This window comes from Lissotriton vulgaris, chromosome 1_1 (assembly GCF_964263255.1).
Source record: "Lissotriton vulgaris chromosome 1_1, aLisVul1.2, whole genome shotgun sequence".
Taxonomy (NCBI): domain Eukaryota; kingdom Metazoa; phylum Chordata; class Amphibia; order Caudata; family Salamandridae; genus Lissotriton; species Lissotriton vulgaris.
This window is the reverse complement of record NC_141685.1, coordinates 785,316,769-785,332,381: the sequence shown is the minus strand read 5'-3', so window position 1 is coordinate 785,332,381 and position 15,613 is coordinate 785,316,769. Positions and strand designations below refer to the sequence as shown.

The 15,613-nt window shown below is 50.0% G+C and overlaps 1 protein-coding gene across 4 annotated transcripts in view; it reads right to left on the bottom strand.

The window, feature by feature from the left end:
* Positions 1–15,613, bottom strand: part of SUCO (SUN domain containing ossification factor) — a 696,748-nt gene that overhangs the window by 409,048 nt on the left and 272,087 nt on the right. For all 4 annotated transcript variants that reach the window (XM_086956303.1, XM_086956322.1, XM_086956311.1 and 1 more), the window contains exon 4: positions 10,769–10,929. In XM_086956303.1, the coding sequence (XP_086812429.1) occupies positions 10,769–10,929 (161 nt within the window). The remainder of the gene's footprint in view (positions 1–10,768; positions 10,930–15,613) is intronic.

The following is a 15,613-nucleotide window of genomic DNA, read 5'->3' as shown; positions in this document are numbered from 1 at the left end:
TTTGCTCCAGGGGAGGGAGAAACACAGGAAGCTTAAGTGAAGTCCGTATGCACTCACAAAGTGGATCTTGCAAATGAGTGACAATGAAGGCAACTAATGGTAAGCAATGTGGTACTATCAAAGACCATTGTACACTTACAAAATGTCTTGCAAGAGACAGCACATGCCTTGTCTCAGATGAGACCTAAAAATAAGAGAATGAGTTGTGAAGTGCGCTGAGATAGACTGCATTGGATGCCATCTCTCATGCACACAGTTGTGGCATTAACTAGAATTCAAAGTGCTTTACAGTTTAACGGTGTTATTCATTCATGTTAGCATCCATTTAAGCTCGTTGGGCTGGATTTGAAGAGACACATTTTGAATCAGTTTAGATCCATTCATTCCCTTTCTGGGAGATATGAGGCCTGTGTCAGCGTCAGACGTATAATGATCACCTCAGGGAGGGTCTCTCGAGTTAAGGAACAGCAGAGGTGTTTGGCAGGTACTAAAAAAATAAATGAAAAAATGCCAATTTAAAACGTATGGTATTTGTCATTTAATGGCACACGTTGGCATTTAACAACTGTCACCACGAAGCAATCTACAGAGCCCGGAGCCAACATTCACCAGAGCTAATAGTAGTAAGAAACGTAGGTGTGCAGCACTACAGAAAAACGGGAAAGAAGGGGAAATGGTAGGCGCCATATGTTTCCATGCTGCTGTATGTTGTGGTGTCTGAGGATGCCTTACTTAGTGTTCATTCGATTGATGCGCTGTAAACACTGATCCACTCTGCTTCGGAGAGAGAGAGTAGAGCTGGGCCAGAGCCGCCCTTTACATGCCATGATCGCCGGCGGCCACTAAAAGGCCAGTGGGGCTGGGAACTCGTTAGTCACATATCAGGGTCGCGTCCTTGAAAACGCCTGGCAGGGCTGTGACTAGGTCGGGTTGCTTCTAGCAGACTGCTAGGGGGCGCCTGATGAGCAGATGGCGTGTGACTGACTCTTCCCAACCATCCCAGCCGTTGAGAAACACCAGCCTGTCTGGATTTGGGTTACTCCGCTGAAAGCAGCCAAATGGTGGACCATGGTGTAAAAGCGACAACGCCCGAGTATGCCAACTAGCCAGACAGGGTTTGTGTATACCTAGGCTAAGCGCTTTATCAAATCATTCAACAAATTATGCGGTTTTAAAATGCTCATCTGCGCCTAGATACCACGGCCCCTGACGGCCAGATAAGGAGCTGTGTGGGATAAGCGGGTCTGCCTTTGATCCCTTTCAGGTCCTTATCGGGCTGATAGAGGCCTGTGGTGCGAGGTGTCAGCCTCACACTGCGCCCTACCCAGGTGACACCTCTGATAGCGATGCGGCGCAGTACCGAGACCCGTGCTCGTCTCAGGGTTAGGCCTCGATGAGATTAAGGCCAGGAGATAGCTCCGTGGGTTAAAGCACCTGCTGCCACTAGGTCCGCATAGCCTTTTGTCTTTCCTAAACTGAAAAACAAGCGTGCCGGTGAATAGTTTATTACAAATGAGTTATGCCTCTGCCAGGGTCACCTGACACCGATAAAGGCAACCCCCCTAACCAGAAACTTTACGGTACCTCAAACAGTTAAAGGGACACCCAGCTGTCCAGCTCGAGCCCTTCTCAATTTTCTAACCTGAAAACACATGCATTGGCTGAGTAGGCGACCATTTCTTTCGTTATTGCCCTAATCAGCTTCAACCTCAGATACCATGAATCTATGACACAGACTTTAAATAAGACTGCTTAATAGAGTGTTTGCAAGAAATTAAAGGGCGCTTATTGGTGTGCTGATATTCACAAAGTACATCCACATTTATTATAGATTGGGTATCTTTTGATTAGGAGCAGCCAAAGACCAAGGATTTAATAGGCGTTTTTGTTAGGAAGGCTCATGCTGTGACCGCGCTCTGTACTGAATGAAACACCCACTGCTGTCTGTGTGTGAAACAGACACTGCAAGTCCCCTCTGTGTCCGGTGGCATTAAGAGCGGGCGGGAGAGGGGGCGGGAAAGGCGAGCACGCCCACGCGAGCAGGAAGGCGGGTGCAAAGAAAGGGCAAAGTCCGAAGTGCCGGGTTGTTGTTTGTTTTAAGTCCGACATCTTGGAACATGTTAATGATGTATTCCGGACATTGTGAGCGTGCATGTTTCACCAACTCATATACACAAAAGGTGATAGAATACACAGCCAAATACTTATAATAGGCAGTGTGTTTATATATGTCAGACCATCTAGTTTACAAAAATGTCGGTATAATGTACAGCCGTGTATTTATACAAGAGAACGATGTAAAATATAAAGAAAAAGACAGGTTGAAGGCAGAGTTTCCGGGTCTGAATAATAATAATAGCGCTGGGAGATATCTAAGTCTCCGGAGTAGCAATGTGATGCATGACTTCATAGGTCTGCAGTGAATGAGAAAAGTGTGTTGGGAATGTCAGACCATGACGATAAGATAAACAAGTTAGGGCATCGCACTCTGCAAATATAGCAAAGCACTGTTAGCCAATCAATAAGCTTGCCGAACGAAGGAGGAGACGCGGGCAGCTCGTCTTCCCAGTCAGGTCCCGGGCCGGCAGCCAATCACAGCGCGGTCCGGGAATGACGTCGAGGGAGTGTCCCGCAGTTCCGCCCCCGGCCTGCCTGGCTTCCTGGTCGCGGGCCGGATTTACAATTTGAAGAACAGAGGCGTAGTGGTGTATCAAACATGCCCTTCATTTCACTATTTCGCATGTGCACTACGTGCGCTCGCAAGGCAATCAGGAAGGGGCACAGTGGAAGGCGGGTGCCCTCAATCCCGGACCAGATTCGGGGGCGTTCCCGGCTTTTGGCTGACGTCGCGTGACGTAGCCAAAAGCCAAAAATTCTCGGGAACTCCCCCGAATCTGGTCCGAGATTGACGGACGCCCCCTCCTCCCAATGGTTAGTCTCCATTTATGGAGCTAGCCAATGAGAGGAGGGGGCGTAGACCCGACTGCAAACACAGCTCATAAGATTTTTTCCTAGCGCATGCGTACTTCGTACGCATGCATCGCTAGTCAAAACCTAAAAAGGGATGTCTGCGCTCATCTTCACCTTGGTCCACAATCGCCAGCTAACATGATTAGGAGGCAGCTGGGTATAATGGGGGTACCCTTTGGTCAGGAGGAACATAAAGTAAGTGTCTTTGTAGATATTTTACTTACCCTCGTCGATCCAGAGAATTCCATCCCAGAGGCAGAGAAGGAGTTGAAAAGATCTGAAGGAGGTGCAGGATTTAAGGTTAATATACAGAAATCAGAATTCCTGGGTGTTGCAATTTCAGAAGTGATAAGATATCACCTAAGGAAAGAGAGCCTTTTTTTGCTGGACAGTTAACAATCTACAATAATTGGGAGTGCAGCCCACCAACAATCTGTTGGACTAGTATGCAGCCAATTGGCCCGCATTGCGTTCAAGAACGTTCTACTCAGGTTATTATACCCATTTAAGTCCCTTCCAACACTCATTTCCATCGAGGATCCAAAACATATGCAGATAAGAGAGAGTGCAATGGGGAGGGAGGGAGGGATAGAGAGAGAGAGACAGACAGAAAGGTCGTTTTTCTTTTTCAACAGGAAGCATTGGGTCCCAGGGGGCTAGGGAGGAATGGGGGGCCTGGAGCAAATTAAGGCTCGAAGAAGGGAAGCGGTGTGTGCACCTCCCCTTTTCAAAACCATTCAGCCCCAGGGAATGGGGTCTCCAGATCCAATTAAGGCTATGGTGGGGAGGATGCGACACCCCTATCACTTATTTTCAATGACAGCCCTAGGAGTTGGGGATCTTAGGGCCTCCCTAAGATTCGGGGGTCGCCCACGGAGCCCACACTCCTGGATGTTATGGCGGCTATAAACGGGGTCCAGTCTACTCTAGGGGGTAAAATGGAATCCTTAGACAGCAAGCTGGAAATGGTCTCGATCGAGATCAACCTGATACGGGCGGATTTGACGAAGACGAGTGAGAAAGTAAAGTCTCTGGATATCAAGACTGCCAGTTTGGTCAACGACATGGCGTTGCTGCAACAAGAGGTACGTTACCTTAAGGCTTCCAGGGAGGCGATAGATCGGAAACTCGAGTATGAGGGGAGAGCCAGACGCAACAACATACGCATCCTTTGGGTGCCCGAGAAATCGGAGGGACTGGCGCCAGACTTGTTTGTTGAAGACATTGTTCTGAAGCATCTTAAGCCCAAGGGTCTTAGCAACTTTTTTACTATTGAACGCGCCCATCAAGTGCCGGGGGGAGGCCCAAAATGGGGGCACCTCCCCGCCCCATTAGTGCAAGAGTCTTGAATTTTCGGAACAGAGATGTTATTTTACAGGCGGCCCGTGCGGGGGCCCCCCTAAAGTACGCAAACGCAACTCTCTCATTCTTTCCAGACTTTCCCCAAGTGGTACAGAAGCAAAGACAAAGTTTCCTCCCGGTGAAAAGGAAACTCAGGGAAAAGGGACTGCGGTATGCCATGATGTTCCCAGCCAAGCTGCGTGTGGAAATAGACGGTAAAAACAGTTTGACAACCCGGAGGTGGCATCGGACTGGCTGGATAGCAGACCCAGGGCGGGGCGGCCGGGACCGCAGTGGTGGAGAGTAGCAACAGGAATGATATAGGCCGTAGGACTTTTCATGTTGTCTGGCAACGTCGGGTGGAGGGGCGGGGCTATAGCTATTCTCTTATTTAGATTTTGTGGATTTATAGATTGCTGTGGACTGCCCCGGTATTTGGGGAATTATATTGGAGGGGTTGGGGAGGGGACGGGATACTAGTTTCAACCTCATTACTACTTTTAGTTAACTTTTAGTAGGGTATCAGGCGACGGGCACACTGCAAGTTGGGGATGGGCGACAGCCTAGTGCAGGGGTGCAGGGAGGGGAAGTGGAACAGGGAGTTGATGGGAATGGTTGGTTCAGTGTTTTAGTTTTCTTTAATACTTTTCTTGTGTGCATCGGGTGGTATTGTTACAGTTCGACGATAAACATATTGGTTAAATGTCGTATGTTAGCCAAGGATCGGGGATAAAAGTGTTGAGCTGGAATGTGAATGGCCTGGGTGACAGGATCAAGAGTGGTATGGTTAACCAACTGGTGAGACAACACTCCCCAGATGTATTATTGCAAGAGACGCATCTCATTGGCAACCGCTGCATGGTTCTTCATAAAGAGGGATACAAATTGGTGGCTCATGCTGGATTTACTACAAGATCCAGGGGATTTGGCATCTTGACAAGGAACTCCTTTCCCATAACAATTCAGGCTACGTAGTCTGACCAGAGGGGCCGCTATATCGGCGTCTTGGGACAGTAGGGGAAGGACAGTGACTTTCATGGCAATATATGTCCTAACTGGCCTTCAATCCGACACTTTCCGTGATCTGGGCGCTGTCTTTCTCACATTGCCCCTGGGCCTTTTGGTGTTGGGGGGAGCCTTTAATGCTGTGCTTGATGAGGAGACCGACAGATACCCAGCACGTGTACTCAGACCGGCGTATAGGTGGCTCCCGGACTTCCTTGACAAGGTGGGGTTCGTGGATAGCTGGCGGGTATGTAATCCGATCAATCAATCAATCAATCATTGCATTTATATAGCGCACTACTTACCCAGAGGGTCTCAAGGCGCTGGGGGGGGGGGGGGGGGGTGGGGGGGGGGGAGATCTGCTACTGCTCGAACAACCAGGTCTTGAGTTGCTTCCTGAAGGCGAGGTGGTCCTGGGTCAGGCGGAGGTGGGTCGGGAGGGAGTTCCAAGTCTTGGCGGCCAGGTAGGAGAAGGACCGTCCTCCTGTGGTGGCTCTTCAGATGCGGGGGACGGCGGCGAGGGCGTGGCTGGTCGATCGAAGCTGGTGTTTGGGAGCGTAGAAGTTGAGGCGGCTGTTGAGGTATCCTGGGCCTTGGCTGTGTAGGGCTTTGTGGGCGTGGGTGAGGAGACGGAAGGTGATTCTCTTGTTGACCGGGAGCCAATGCAGATCCCTCAGGTGTCCGGAGATGTGGCTGCGACGGGGGATGTCCAGGATGAGTCGTGCTGAGGCGTTCTGGATCCGCTGGAGTCTCTTCTGGAGTTTGGCGGTGGTTCCGGCGTAGAGGGTGTTGCCGTAGTCCAGACGGCTGGTGACGAGGGCCTGGGTGACCGTCTTCCTGGTCTCGGTGGGGATCCACCAGAAGATCTTACGTAGCATGCGCAGGATGTTGAAGCACGACAAGGAGACCGCGTTGACTTGTCTGGTCATGGAGAGGGAGGAGTCCAGGATGAAGCCCAGGTTGCGTGCGTGGTCTGTTGGTTTGGGTGCGCTGCCTAGGGCGGGGGGCCACCAGGAGTCGTCCCAAGCGGCGGGTGAGGATCCCAGGATGAGGACTTCCGTCTTATCTGAGTTCAGTTTCAGGCGGCTGTTCTTCATCCATTCGGCTACCTCTTTCATCCCTTCGTGAAGGTTGGCTCTGGCAGTGGCGGGGTCGTTGGTAAGGGAGAGGATCAGCTGGGTGTCGTCGGCGTAGGAGATGATGTTGAGGTGGTGCTGGCGTGCGATGTCTGCGAGGGGGCTCATGTAGATGTTGAAGAGGGTTGGACTGAGCGAGGAGCCTTGAGGGACGCCGCAGAGGACTTCGGTGGCTTCAGATCTGAACGGAGGGAGGCGGACCCTCTGTGTCCTTCCGGCGAGGAAGGAGATGATCCACTCCAGTGCCTTCTCCTGGACTCCGATGTTGCTGAGGCGTTGTACTAGGGTTCGATGGCAGACAGTGTCGAAGGCCGCGGAGAGGTCGAGGAGGATGAGGGCCGCTGTTTCTCCGTTGTCGAGCAGCGCTCGGATGTCATCGGTGACTGCGATCAGGGCGGTCTCGGTGCTGTGGTTGGCCCGGAAGCCAGACTGCGAGGGGTCGAGGGATCCGTTCGTCTCGAGGAAGGCGGCCAGCCGCTTGTTGACGGTCTTCTCGATGACTTTAGCAGGAAACGGGAGCAGCGAGATGGGGCGGTAGTTTTTGAGGTCAGCCGATGGCTTCTTGAGTAGAGCGCTGAGTTCGGCGTGCTTCCAGCTCTCCGGGAAGGTAGTGGTGTCGAAGGAGGTGTTGATGATGTCCCGCAGGTGGGGTGCGATGACAGCGTCGGCCTTGTTAAAGATGTGGTGAGGGCAGGGGTCGGTCGGAGATCCGGAGTGGATGGAGTTCATCGTGCGGACGGTGTCTTCGGTGCTGATCGGAGTCCAGGCGCGGAGGGTGGTGGTGGGGGGCGGTGGTTCGGTCGTGGTGTTCGTCGGTTGAGTGCTGAAGCTGTTGTGTATGTCCGCAATCTTGTTGTGGAAGTAGGAGGCGAGGGAGTTGCAGAGGTCTTGCGAAGGGGTGATGTCGTTGTTTCCGGCGTTGGGGTTGGAGAGCTCTTTGACTATGTTGAAGAGTTCTTTGCTGTTGTGTGCGTTGTTGTCCAGTCGTTCCTTGAATGCAGACACTTCACACACCTTTCTGCCGCACACCACAACATGTCCAGACTGGATTACTTTTTGGTGCCGGCGGCCCAGGCAGTTGTGGTTAGAGAGGCACGGTACCTTGGAAGGGATATTTCCGACCATTCTCCTATGTGGTTGCGGGTGGAGTTTGGGCAGCCTGCGGTTGGTAGAGTTGCTCCTATTAATGCCTGGCACCTAAAGGACCCCGCCACTAAGAAGGTGGTTGGCATGATCTCGGAACGATACTTCCAGGAAAACGTGGGAACGGTTGACTCAGCACAATCATTATAGGAAGTATATAAGACAGTAGTGCGTGGGGAGGTCCTGTCTTTGGTAGCCGGAAAGAAGAGGAAGCATCAGGCGGAGGTTGTGAGGGCAGAGGCAGATGTGACACGGTTGGAAGAAAAGGTAGCTGGCGCGCCCGCGCCGGCAGACCTGCACATTCTGAAGTTGAGACAGGATGAATATAAAGGCCTAGCCAGAGATAGGGCAGTTGCCCAGTATAATGCCACCCAAAGTCGAATATATGAACATGACGACAAGGCTGGTAAATTGATTGTGTGGCTTGAGCGTAAGGAATGGGCATCGAGGCTGGTCCCGGATTTACAGGGATTGGATTCCGGCTTGGTCACAGACCCGCAGGCAGTGGTAGATGAGTTTTCTGACTATTACAGAGGGGTATATACCTCAGAGGGTGGGTATACAGAGGCTGAGTGTGGTGTAATTATCAAGGATATTTGTATGCCTGCGCTTTCAGAAGAGGATAATGGCTACTTAGACTCCCCTTTCAATGATGATGAAGTGGGACAGGCGTTTAGAGGGGTAAAATCCGGGAGGGCGACCGGCCCTAACGGAATCCCAATAGAATTATATAAACTGAACGCCCACAAGCTCGCCCCATATATACGGTCCATGTTCACAGACAGCAGAGAGAAGGGTCGACTGCCGTACGACCAGCGAGTGGCGAACATTGTTGTTATTTATAAGGCGGGCAAACCTAAGACGCTTTGTTAATCGTACAGATCAATTTCACTGTTTAACGCCAAGCCTAAAATCCTGGGGAAACTACTCGCAACCAGACTGGTTAGGGTAATCACCACGTGGATACACCCTGATCAATCTGGCTTCATGCCGCGCCGAAATACAGCCCTCAACTTGCGGAGATTGCTTGGGATTCTGGGTGGTTCTCCGAAGATTCATGAGCCGGGGTTGCTGGTGTCCTTGGATGCAACTATGGCGTTAGATAGGGTTGAGTGGTCCTACCTGTTCACGGTACTGGCGAAGATGGGCATCGGACCAGAGTTTGTTGGATGGGTACGATTGCTATATGTTAAACCCTTGGCCAGAGTAGTGGTGCATAATTGCAAATTAGCTGACTTTCCCCTGGGTAGGGGTACGAGGCAGGGGTGCCCTTTGTCCCCGGTTATCTTTGCTCTACCACTGGAGCCTCTCGCGGCATGGGACAGAAGGGACCTGTCCATACGTGGTCTGCGGTGGACGCCGGAGTGGGAAAACAAAATTTCATTGTATGCCGATGATATTCTGCTTTACCTCACCAACCCTAGGAGATCTTTCATCGGTTTTCTGGATGTACTGACCATATTCGGGAGATATTCCGGATTCGCAATAAATTGGTCGAAATCTGAGCTCTTTGTCCTCGCAGGCGAGCCGCCAGTGATTACACAGTCATGCCCTATACAGATAGAGCCAGTAGGGTTTAAGTATTTAGGTATTTACGTAACCCTCGACTCAAAGTTGCGATATACCAATAATCTGAGTCCTCCATTGAACCATTTTAAAAGGGACGTGGAGCGCTGGAAGGCTCTTCCACTCTCCTTGTTGGGTAGGGCGGTGCTGTTTAAGAGGATGGCTCTTCCCCGATTTCTGTATGTACTCCAGAATACAATGGACCCCGTACCGACATCCTATTTTAAAGAAATAGTGGCCCTTCAGAGGAAGCTTCTCTGGGAGGGAAGACCCGTATAGCATTCTCTAAACTTACTCTCCCCTTGGTACGATGGAGGGATTGGACTGCCAGATCTGCGGAAATACTAATGGGCATCACAGCTTGCGGCAGTGAACCACATTGTCTACAGGCCCCTCGGGGATCCAGGGTATGCCATGAATCGTGGGCAGGCGCCAGGTGGGGATTTCACCAGGGCGCTCTATGCCAGGCCTAGGCGGTTCTTATGGGCCCAACAGCACTCGCAGTTCATGCGTGGCCTGCAGCCAATAGGTATATTGCTTTTGAGGGGCAGCTCACCATTGCAACCCCCTTATGGTATTCAGAGAGACTTGGGAGCTTGTGGAAATCTCTTTAATATACAAAAAGCTTATTAACAATATGGACGACCCGCTGGGACCTATCAGAACACAGTGGACTACAGACGGGATAGAGCTAGACGACGAAGACTGGACAGAGGCGGGATAGAGCTAGACACCAAAGACTGGACAGAGGCGATTTCCTCACCAAGGGTGGTAGCGGTTCAAATGAGACTTAGACTAGTGCAGCTAAAGATCCTCCACAGGTCATACATAACAGGGTCCCGCCTGGTGCGAATGGAGAGTGGAGAGTGCCGGAGGGGGTGTGGAGAGATTGGCACTTTTATGCATATTCTGTGGCACTGCGTGGAAGTACAGGAATACTGGGTGAAGATTCATGAAGAGATACGAGACGCCTTGGGGGAGGAGATACGGCCGAAGGTGCATACTGAATGTGTGGGAAACCACGGACTTAACTGTGTATGGGAAACAGTGGGTGACACTGGCGTGTATGGTTGCGAAACGAAATATTGCTCCGCTGTGGGGTGCCAGTCGGTCACCCCGGGTTTCCAAATGGGCAGAGGACATGGATTGGTTTATGTTCAGGGAGAGGGCAGTATATGTTGCCAGGGGTAGCCCCGAGAAGTAGGGGAAGGTCTGGGGGGCCTGGAATAGCCACCGCGGAGAGATCTGTGCGCCCCCGGCGCGACGAGTAGAGACGGAAGTGCAAGAATCCCCATGATCCATAACTTATATATATTGTCTATGTAATTCTGTACAAGCGACACACTATTCTTGACCAATGTGGAGCCGTGAACTCACCCGATGTTTTCTTTCTTGCCAATTTGTTAATAAAAAGATTTACAACAAAAAAATATACAGGCATTTTCATTACGCACTGTTGTATGTTAATACGGACTCATTGCATTTCAGGTCCTTAATTAACACAAACAGCTTTTCCACTGAGTTCATCTCAAGTTCACATACTAGAAAAGACTTCCACTGAACATCTTCAAACATATAAAGTATATAAGGTGAAGCAGAAAACTTACTCTGATGGTGAAAACGGAGGGGTTTCTGAGGTAGATAAACTGGAAAGGATTTCTTCACCGCTTTTAGTCGCACTTAGAGACATCTGTTCCAAGTCTGCTAAAGCCTCTGTCTCAGCCGCAGGAATATTCGCAGGAATATTCGTGCAATCCGGACTTTTACCCTGTTTATAGTGGACAAAGTTATGGAAAGTAAATTAAAGGAAAAGTTCTGATGTAAAGTCTACTGTAACAAGCATGAATTCAATTAAACAATAACCACGGCCTCAATAAATGCTGTTTGTAAAGGCCTCCTTCTAAAAGCACATATGTTCGCAAATAGTTTCCACTGTATCATTTAAGAGCAGTCTAACTACTCTTAGTTCAAAACTTCTTCTAGAGACTATTTTGAAATCCCAGCTTTCAACTTCTAGGACAAAGCAGCCTCTCTGATCACATCACTTTCCTCACGTGCATTGCACTTCAATTCAAGATGCTCTTAGGTTTCAAACATGGTTATTGAAGTCGCAAATACTAAACATAGACAATCAAGATCATGTCTTGTTAAAAAATGGGTTACTGGTTGACTGGGGCGGGATCCCTAGTCCAGAGGCAAACACGATCCTAGTCAAGGCAAGGAACAAGCAACCCCCAAATTAACCCGTGCTCACCCCCTGGTAGCTTGGCACAAAACAGTCAGGTTCAACTTGGAGGCAATGTGTAAAGGATTTGTGCAACAATTCAAACTGTGAAAACACGACACAAAAAGAATCTCATACCAGGTTAGAAAAATAGAGCTTGATTTATTATTACAAAGAAAACAAGACCAAAATGACAAAAATCCAATCAGAAGACCCGGAGTTATGACTTTCGAAATAATAAATAGTAAAATCGAGCCTGAATGCAGAAAGCGTCAAACGTGGCTTTCTGGCTAGGCTGGATGGGGTCAAGGTAAAAGATTCAGGCTGACCACGATGGAGCGCATTCGGATACAGTCCCAGATTAGTGCAGCTGAAGTTTTACCTTCTCAAGTTTGGTGTTGGGGAGCCTTTTATGCCCTTGAGGCTCAAATCAGGAGCCCAGCATAAGTGCCCTTTAAGTCGCTCTGGGGTCTTGGGCTCAACATGCAGCCCTTTTTGTGGAGACATGACCCAGTCAATTCTGGTGTAATGGGGCTTCCATTCTGCCATTGGTGGCCCATCCAGGCACACCTACGTTCCCATTATGTGTGACTGCCTAGGAGGATACACAAAGCCCAACTGCCACCCACACCAGTCTTGCGACAGGCAGAAGGCACCAAATGGATAAGGCAAGATAATGCCAACTTTCCAAAAGTGGCATTTTCAGTATTGTAATTTAAAATGAGACTTCACCATAAATTAGGATTTTAAATTAGGATTCCAGAGAAACCAAACACGAACTGGTCATCACTTCCCAATTGGAAATTATACTTGTAAATTGTAATAAGGCAATTCCAAGTAGTTAAAAATTAATGTAAGAGTTTTTCCCAACTAGGACATGTAAAACTTAAAAGTACATGTCCTACTTTTTAATACATTGCACCCTGCCTTCTGGGTTGTCCATGCCTAACCTATGGGTGATTTTAAAAGGGAATGTTTGGGCCTGGCAAAAGGGTTATTTTGCCAGGTCGAAATAGCAGTTTAAGGTGCACACACAAGCTCTGCCAAGGCAGGTCTAAAACATGTTGAAAGTGCTACTTAAGTGGGTGGCACAACCGTCTCTGCATGCCCACTGGCCTTGGGCACATGTAGTGAATTACAAGTAAATTAAATATGCCAATTGGGTATAAGCCAATGTCACCAGATTTTAGGGAAAGAGCACAAGCACTTTAGCAGTGGTTAGCAGTGGTCCTAAGACCAGCAAAAACGAAGATGGCAAAAACAGGAGTTCTAAAGGCAAAAGGTAAGGGAGAAACCACACCAAATATGCAATTATGAAACACATCTCACATATGTTTAAAGCCTGAAGGAACAGAAAAGTCCTCTACATGATAACAGACCTCCACCTCTTCTTCCCTCAGTGCCCAACTGTATTGATGTCTGGATCTCTAATGCTGATTTTTGTTGTCATAGGCAAACATGGATCATGCAAGTGTGTCATGACATTGGCCTGCCGTACCGACTGCGGTCTTGGTGGACCCAAAGGAGCACCTAAAGCACTACCCTCATAGTGGAGGAATGCTCTTCACCAGGAGCTAAGCAGCACAAGTGCGGTAGTGGCAGCGTACTATGTAGTGATCAGTAGAAGTGAAAAGGTCATTTCTAACCTGTGTCAATGAACTGAGGCCTACAGGCTCATTCACTTTTAACGTTCCACTGCTGTGTGCCTAACTGGTCCTTTGCCTACATCAGATTGGTTTGAAATGCTGCGCAGCGAAGCAGTGGTGTATCTGCACTGGATGTATGTGTGCCTGGGGAGGGTGCAATAAATGATAATGTAGTACTGAACAGTACATAAATGATGTATGCATGTGCCTATGAGTGGTACAGTATCAGAAGGATGTCGCCTTGTGCAGTGGTTGCAGGGTAAATGCATGTGCTGGGTGTAAATGTACCTGCCACTGGTACAATACATGAAGGACATAGTGCATGTTTGTTTGATGCTTATGCTGGGATGTAGGTGTGCTTCTGAATGGTACAATACATAAAGGATAAAGAACTGGGCAGTGTGTGCATGTTAAATGCATCTCCTGGATGTGTGCCTGTGAGTGGTACAATACATGGAGGATACAGTGTGGTGTACTATGTGTATGCCTGTGGATGGTACAATAGATGAAGGGCCCATGGTTCCATTTTAGAAGACCCAGGTCTGCATGATCAAACATGGAGAGAAGGTAGAGTGACCCCTCCTCCCCCCAAGCCATTTGTGTATTGCTGTGTTCCTGGGAGCTGAGTGGGACACACACTGGGGAAAACAGATCAAGGCCTTCCCTGTACACTTCAAAGGGTGCTCTTTAATTCAGTGAACGGTCATGAGGAAGGCGGCTAGGCACATCTCAGGAAGGAGGCGGGATTAATAATAGAATCATAATTATACCCACCTGTCGAGCATGATGGATTGCCAGCAGAGGAGGTGATGGTGAATACTGCCTCTAACTTGCCACTGATGGGCCTGAAATGTCATACTAAGAAGGTTTGGAGGCAATGGCAGGGGGCAAAGGGTGGACTCGCCCGCTTGCTGGCTCCCTGACCCATGAGAACGCAGGGTCCCACTTTCGCGGCCACAAAAGTGGCTGTACAGCCTACAGGACTCAGTGGCTGGGCAGGACATGGCTGGGCGCTCCTTCCATAGCCATGAAAGGCAGGCTGAGGTGGACCGGAGCTAGTTGTGAGGCCCAAAGATCTGGCTGTAGCTCAAGAATCCTTGAAGCGCTCAAGCGCAGAGTCTGCCTTGTCGACAAAAAGGCAAGTGTCATCGAAGGGCATGTCCATCAGAGAAGATTTGACATTCCCCGAGAAGCCAGAGGTCCTCAACCAAGCGTGATGTCTTGGAGCTACCGACGTGGCAATCATTCTGCCTAATGAGATGGTGGTAGTTAGTCCACAAAGGATGGTTAATTTGTCCGAGTCTCTCACATCCGCAACTGCCTGGGAGAAAACAGCCAGGGCTTCCTCCGGATACTGAGGCAGCACCTGCGCAACCGTATTCCAGATAGTATGGAGTATCAGAGCAAGAGGCATGCGGTATTCCCCGACCGCAATGACAAGTTGGAGGAAAAAAACATCCTCTTCCCAAGATAGTCCAGCTTCTTGGATTGCCTATCCGGGGAAGCAGAAGGTAATGCACCTTTTGAAGATGAGGCTTGGACAACCGAGCTCTCAAGGGAGGGATGTTGCGCCCGGTACGCTAGGTTGCCCGGAGCAGGCTGGTGATGGCAGGTATTTTCTCTGTCCACAGGAGCCCCAGTGCTGGGCTTGGACCAGGTCCCCAGAAGGACATTAGTGAGGGCTAACTGAATGGCAAAAGGGGGTCAGACGTGGAAGCCACAGGCTGAAGCACCTTCGTCAGGAGGTTAATCCTAACTGCCATCGAAGAGAGCTCGAGACAGAGGACCTCAGCTGCCCTCCTCACCACCACAGCGTAGAAAGCTCCCTCCTCCGTAGCCACAGTAGAGGGGAGAAAGCAATCCAGTGTCAGGGGAAGTGTCCAGACCACTGCCCTCACCCAAGTCCATCTACTGGTCTGGTTCTTTAAGCTGGTCGGTTAGAGGGTCCAGCTCCCCCTTACATTCCTCTGCAACACCTTCTAGCCCAAAATGAACGCCAGGGATAAACACAGGGACAGAAGTCCCTTACGGTGTAGGAATCGATGTAGATCTGGCTCTAGGTCTGCTCCGGGGACGAGGATGGGGTCGGTGCCGACCAGGGGCAAGGCGGATGCCAGAAGCGTCTTAGTCAGGATCGACATCGGGGAAGGTCAAGTGAGATCGCCGGGCATCGCTCCAAATCCAACAATGGGTCCATGGGGACCCTCTGGAGTGAGGGCCGAAGCCGTTGAAGGCCTAGGGCTCCCAACCTACTCAGTGGAGCCTGAAGGCACACCAGAGGAGCCAGGCTGCCCAAAAATGAGGTACAGGGCCTCATAGAACTTTTGTATTTTGGCAGGAGACGCTTCAGCTCCCGGAAAAGCGGGGAGGTGCTAAGTCATCCCAGAATGAGGTGCAGTTGATGATGATTTCGAGCAACAACGCTCGGAGTCTCGATCCGGTCGACAGACGAGGAGAAGTCGAAGAATGCCTGTGTTTCTTCGAATTCTGGTGTTTGCCTGGCTTACCCAACCTACCCGACGACTTGGAGTGCAACGAGGAGTGTGGGCTCCACGACCGCCCGAGACCTTCCCCCTCAAATG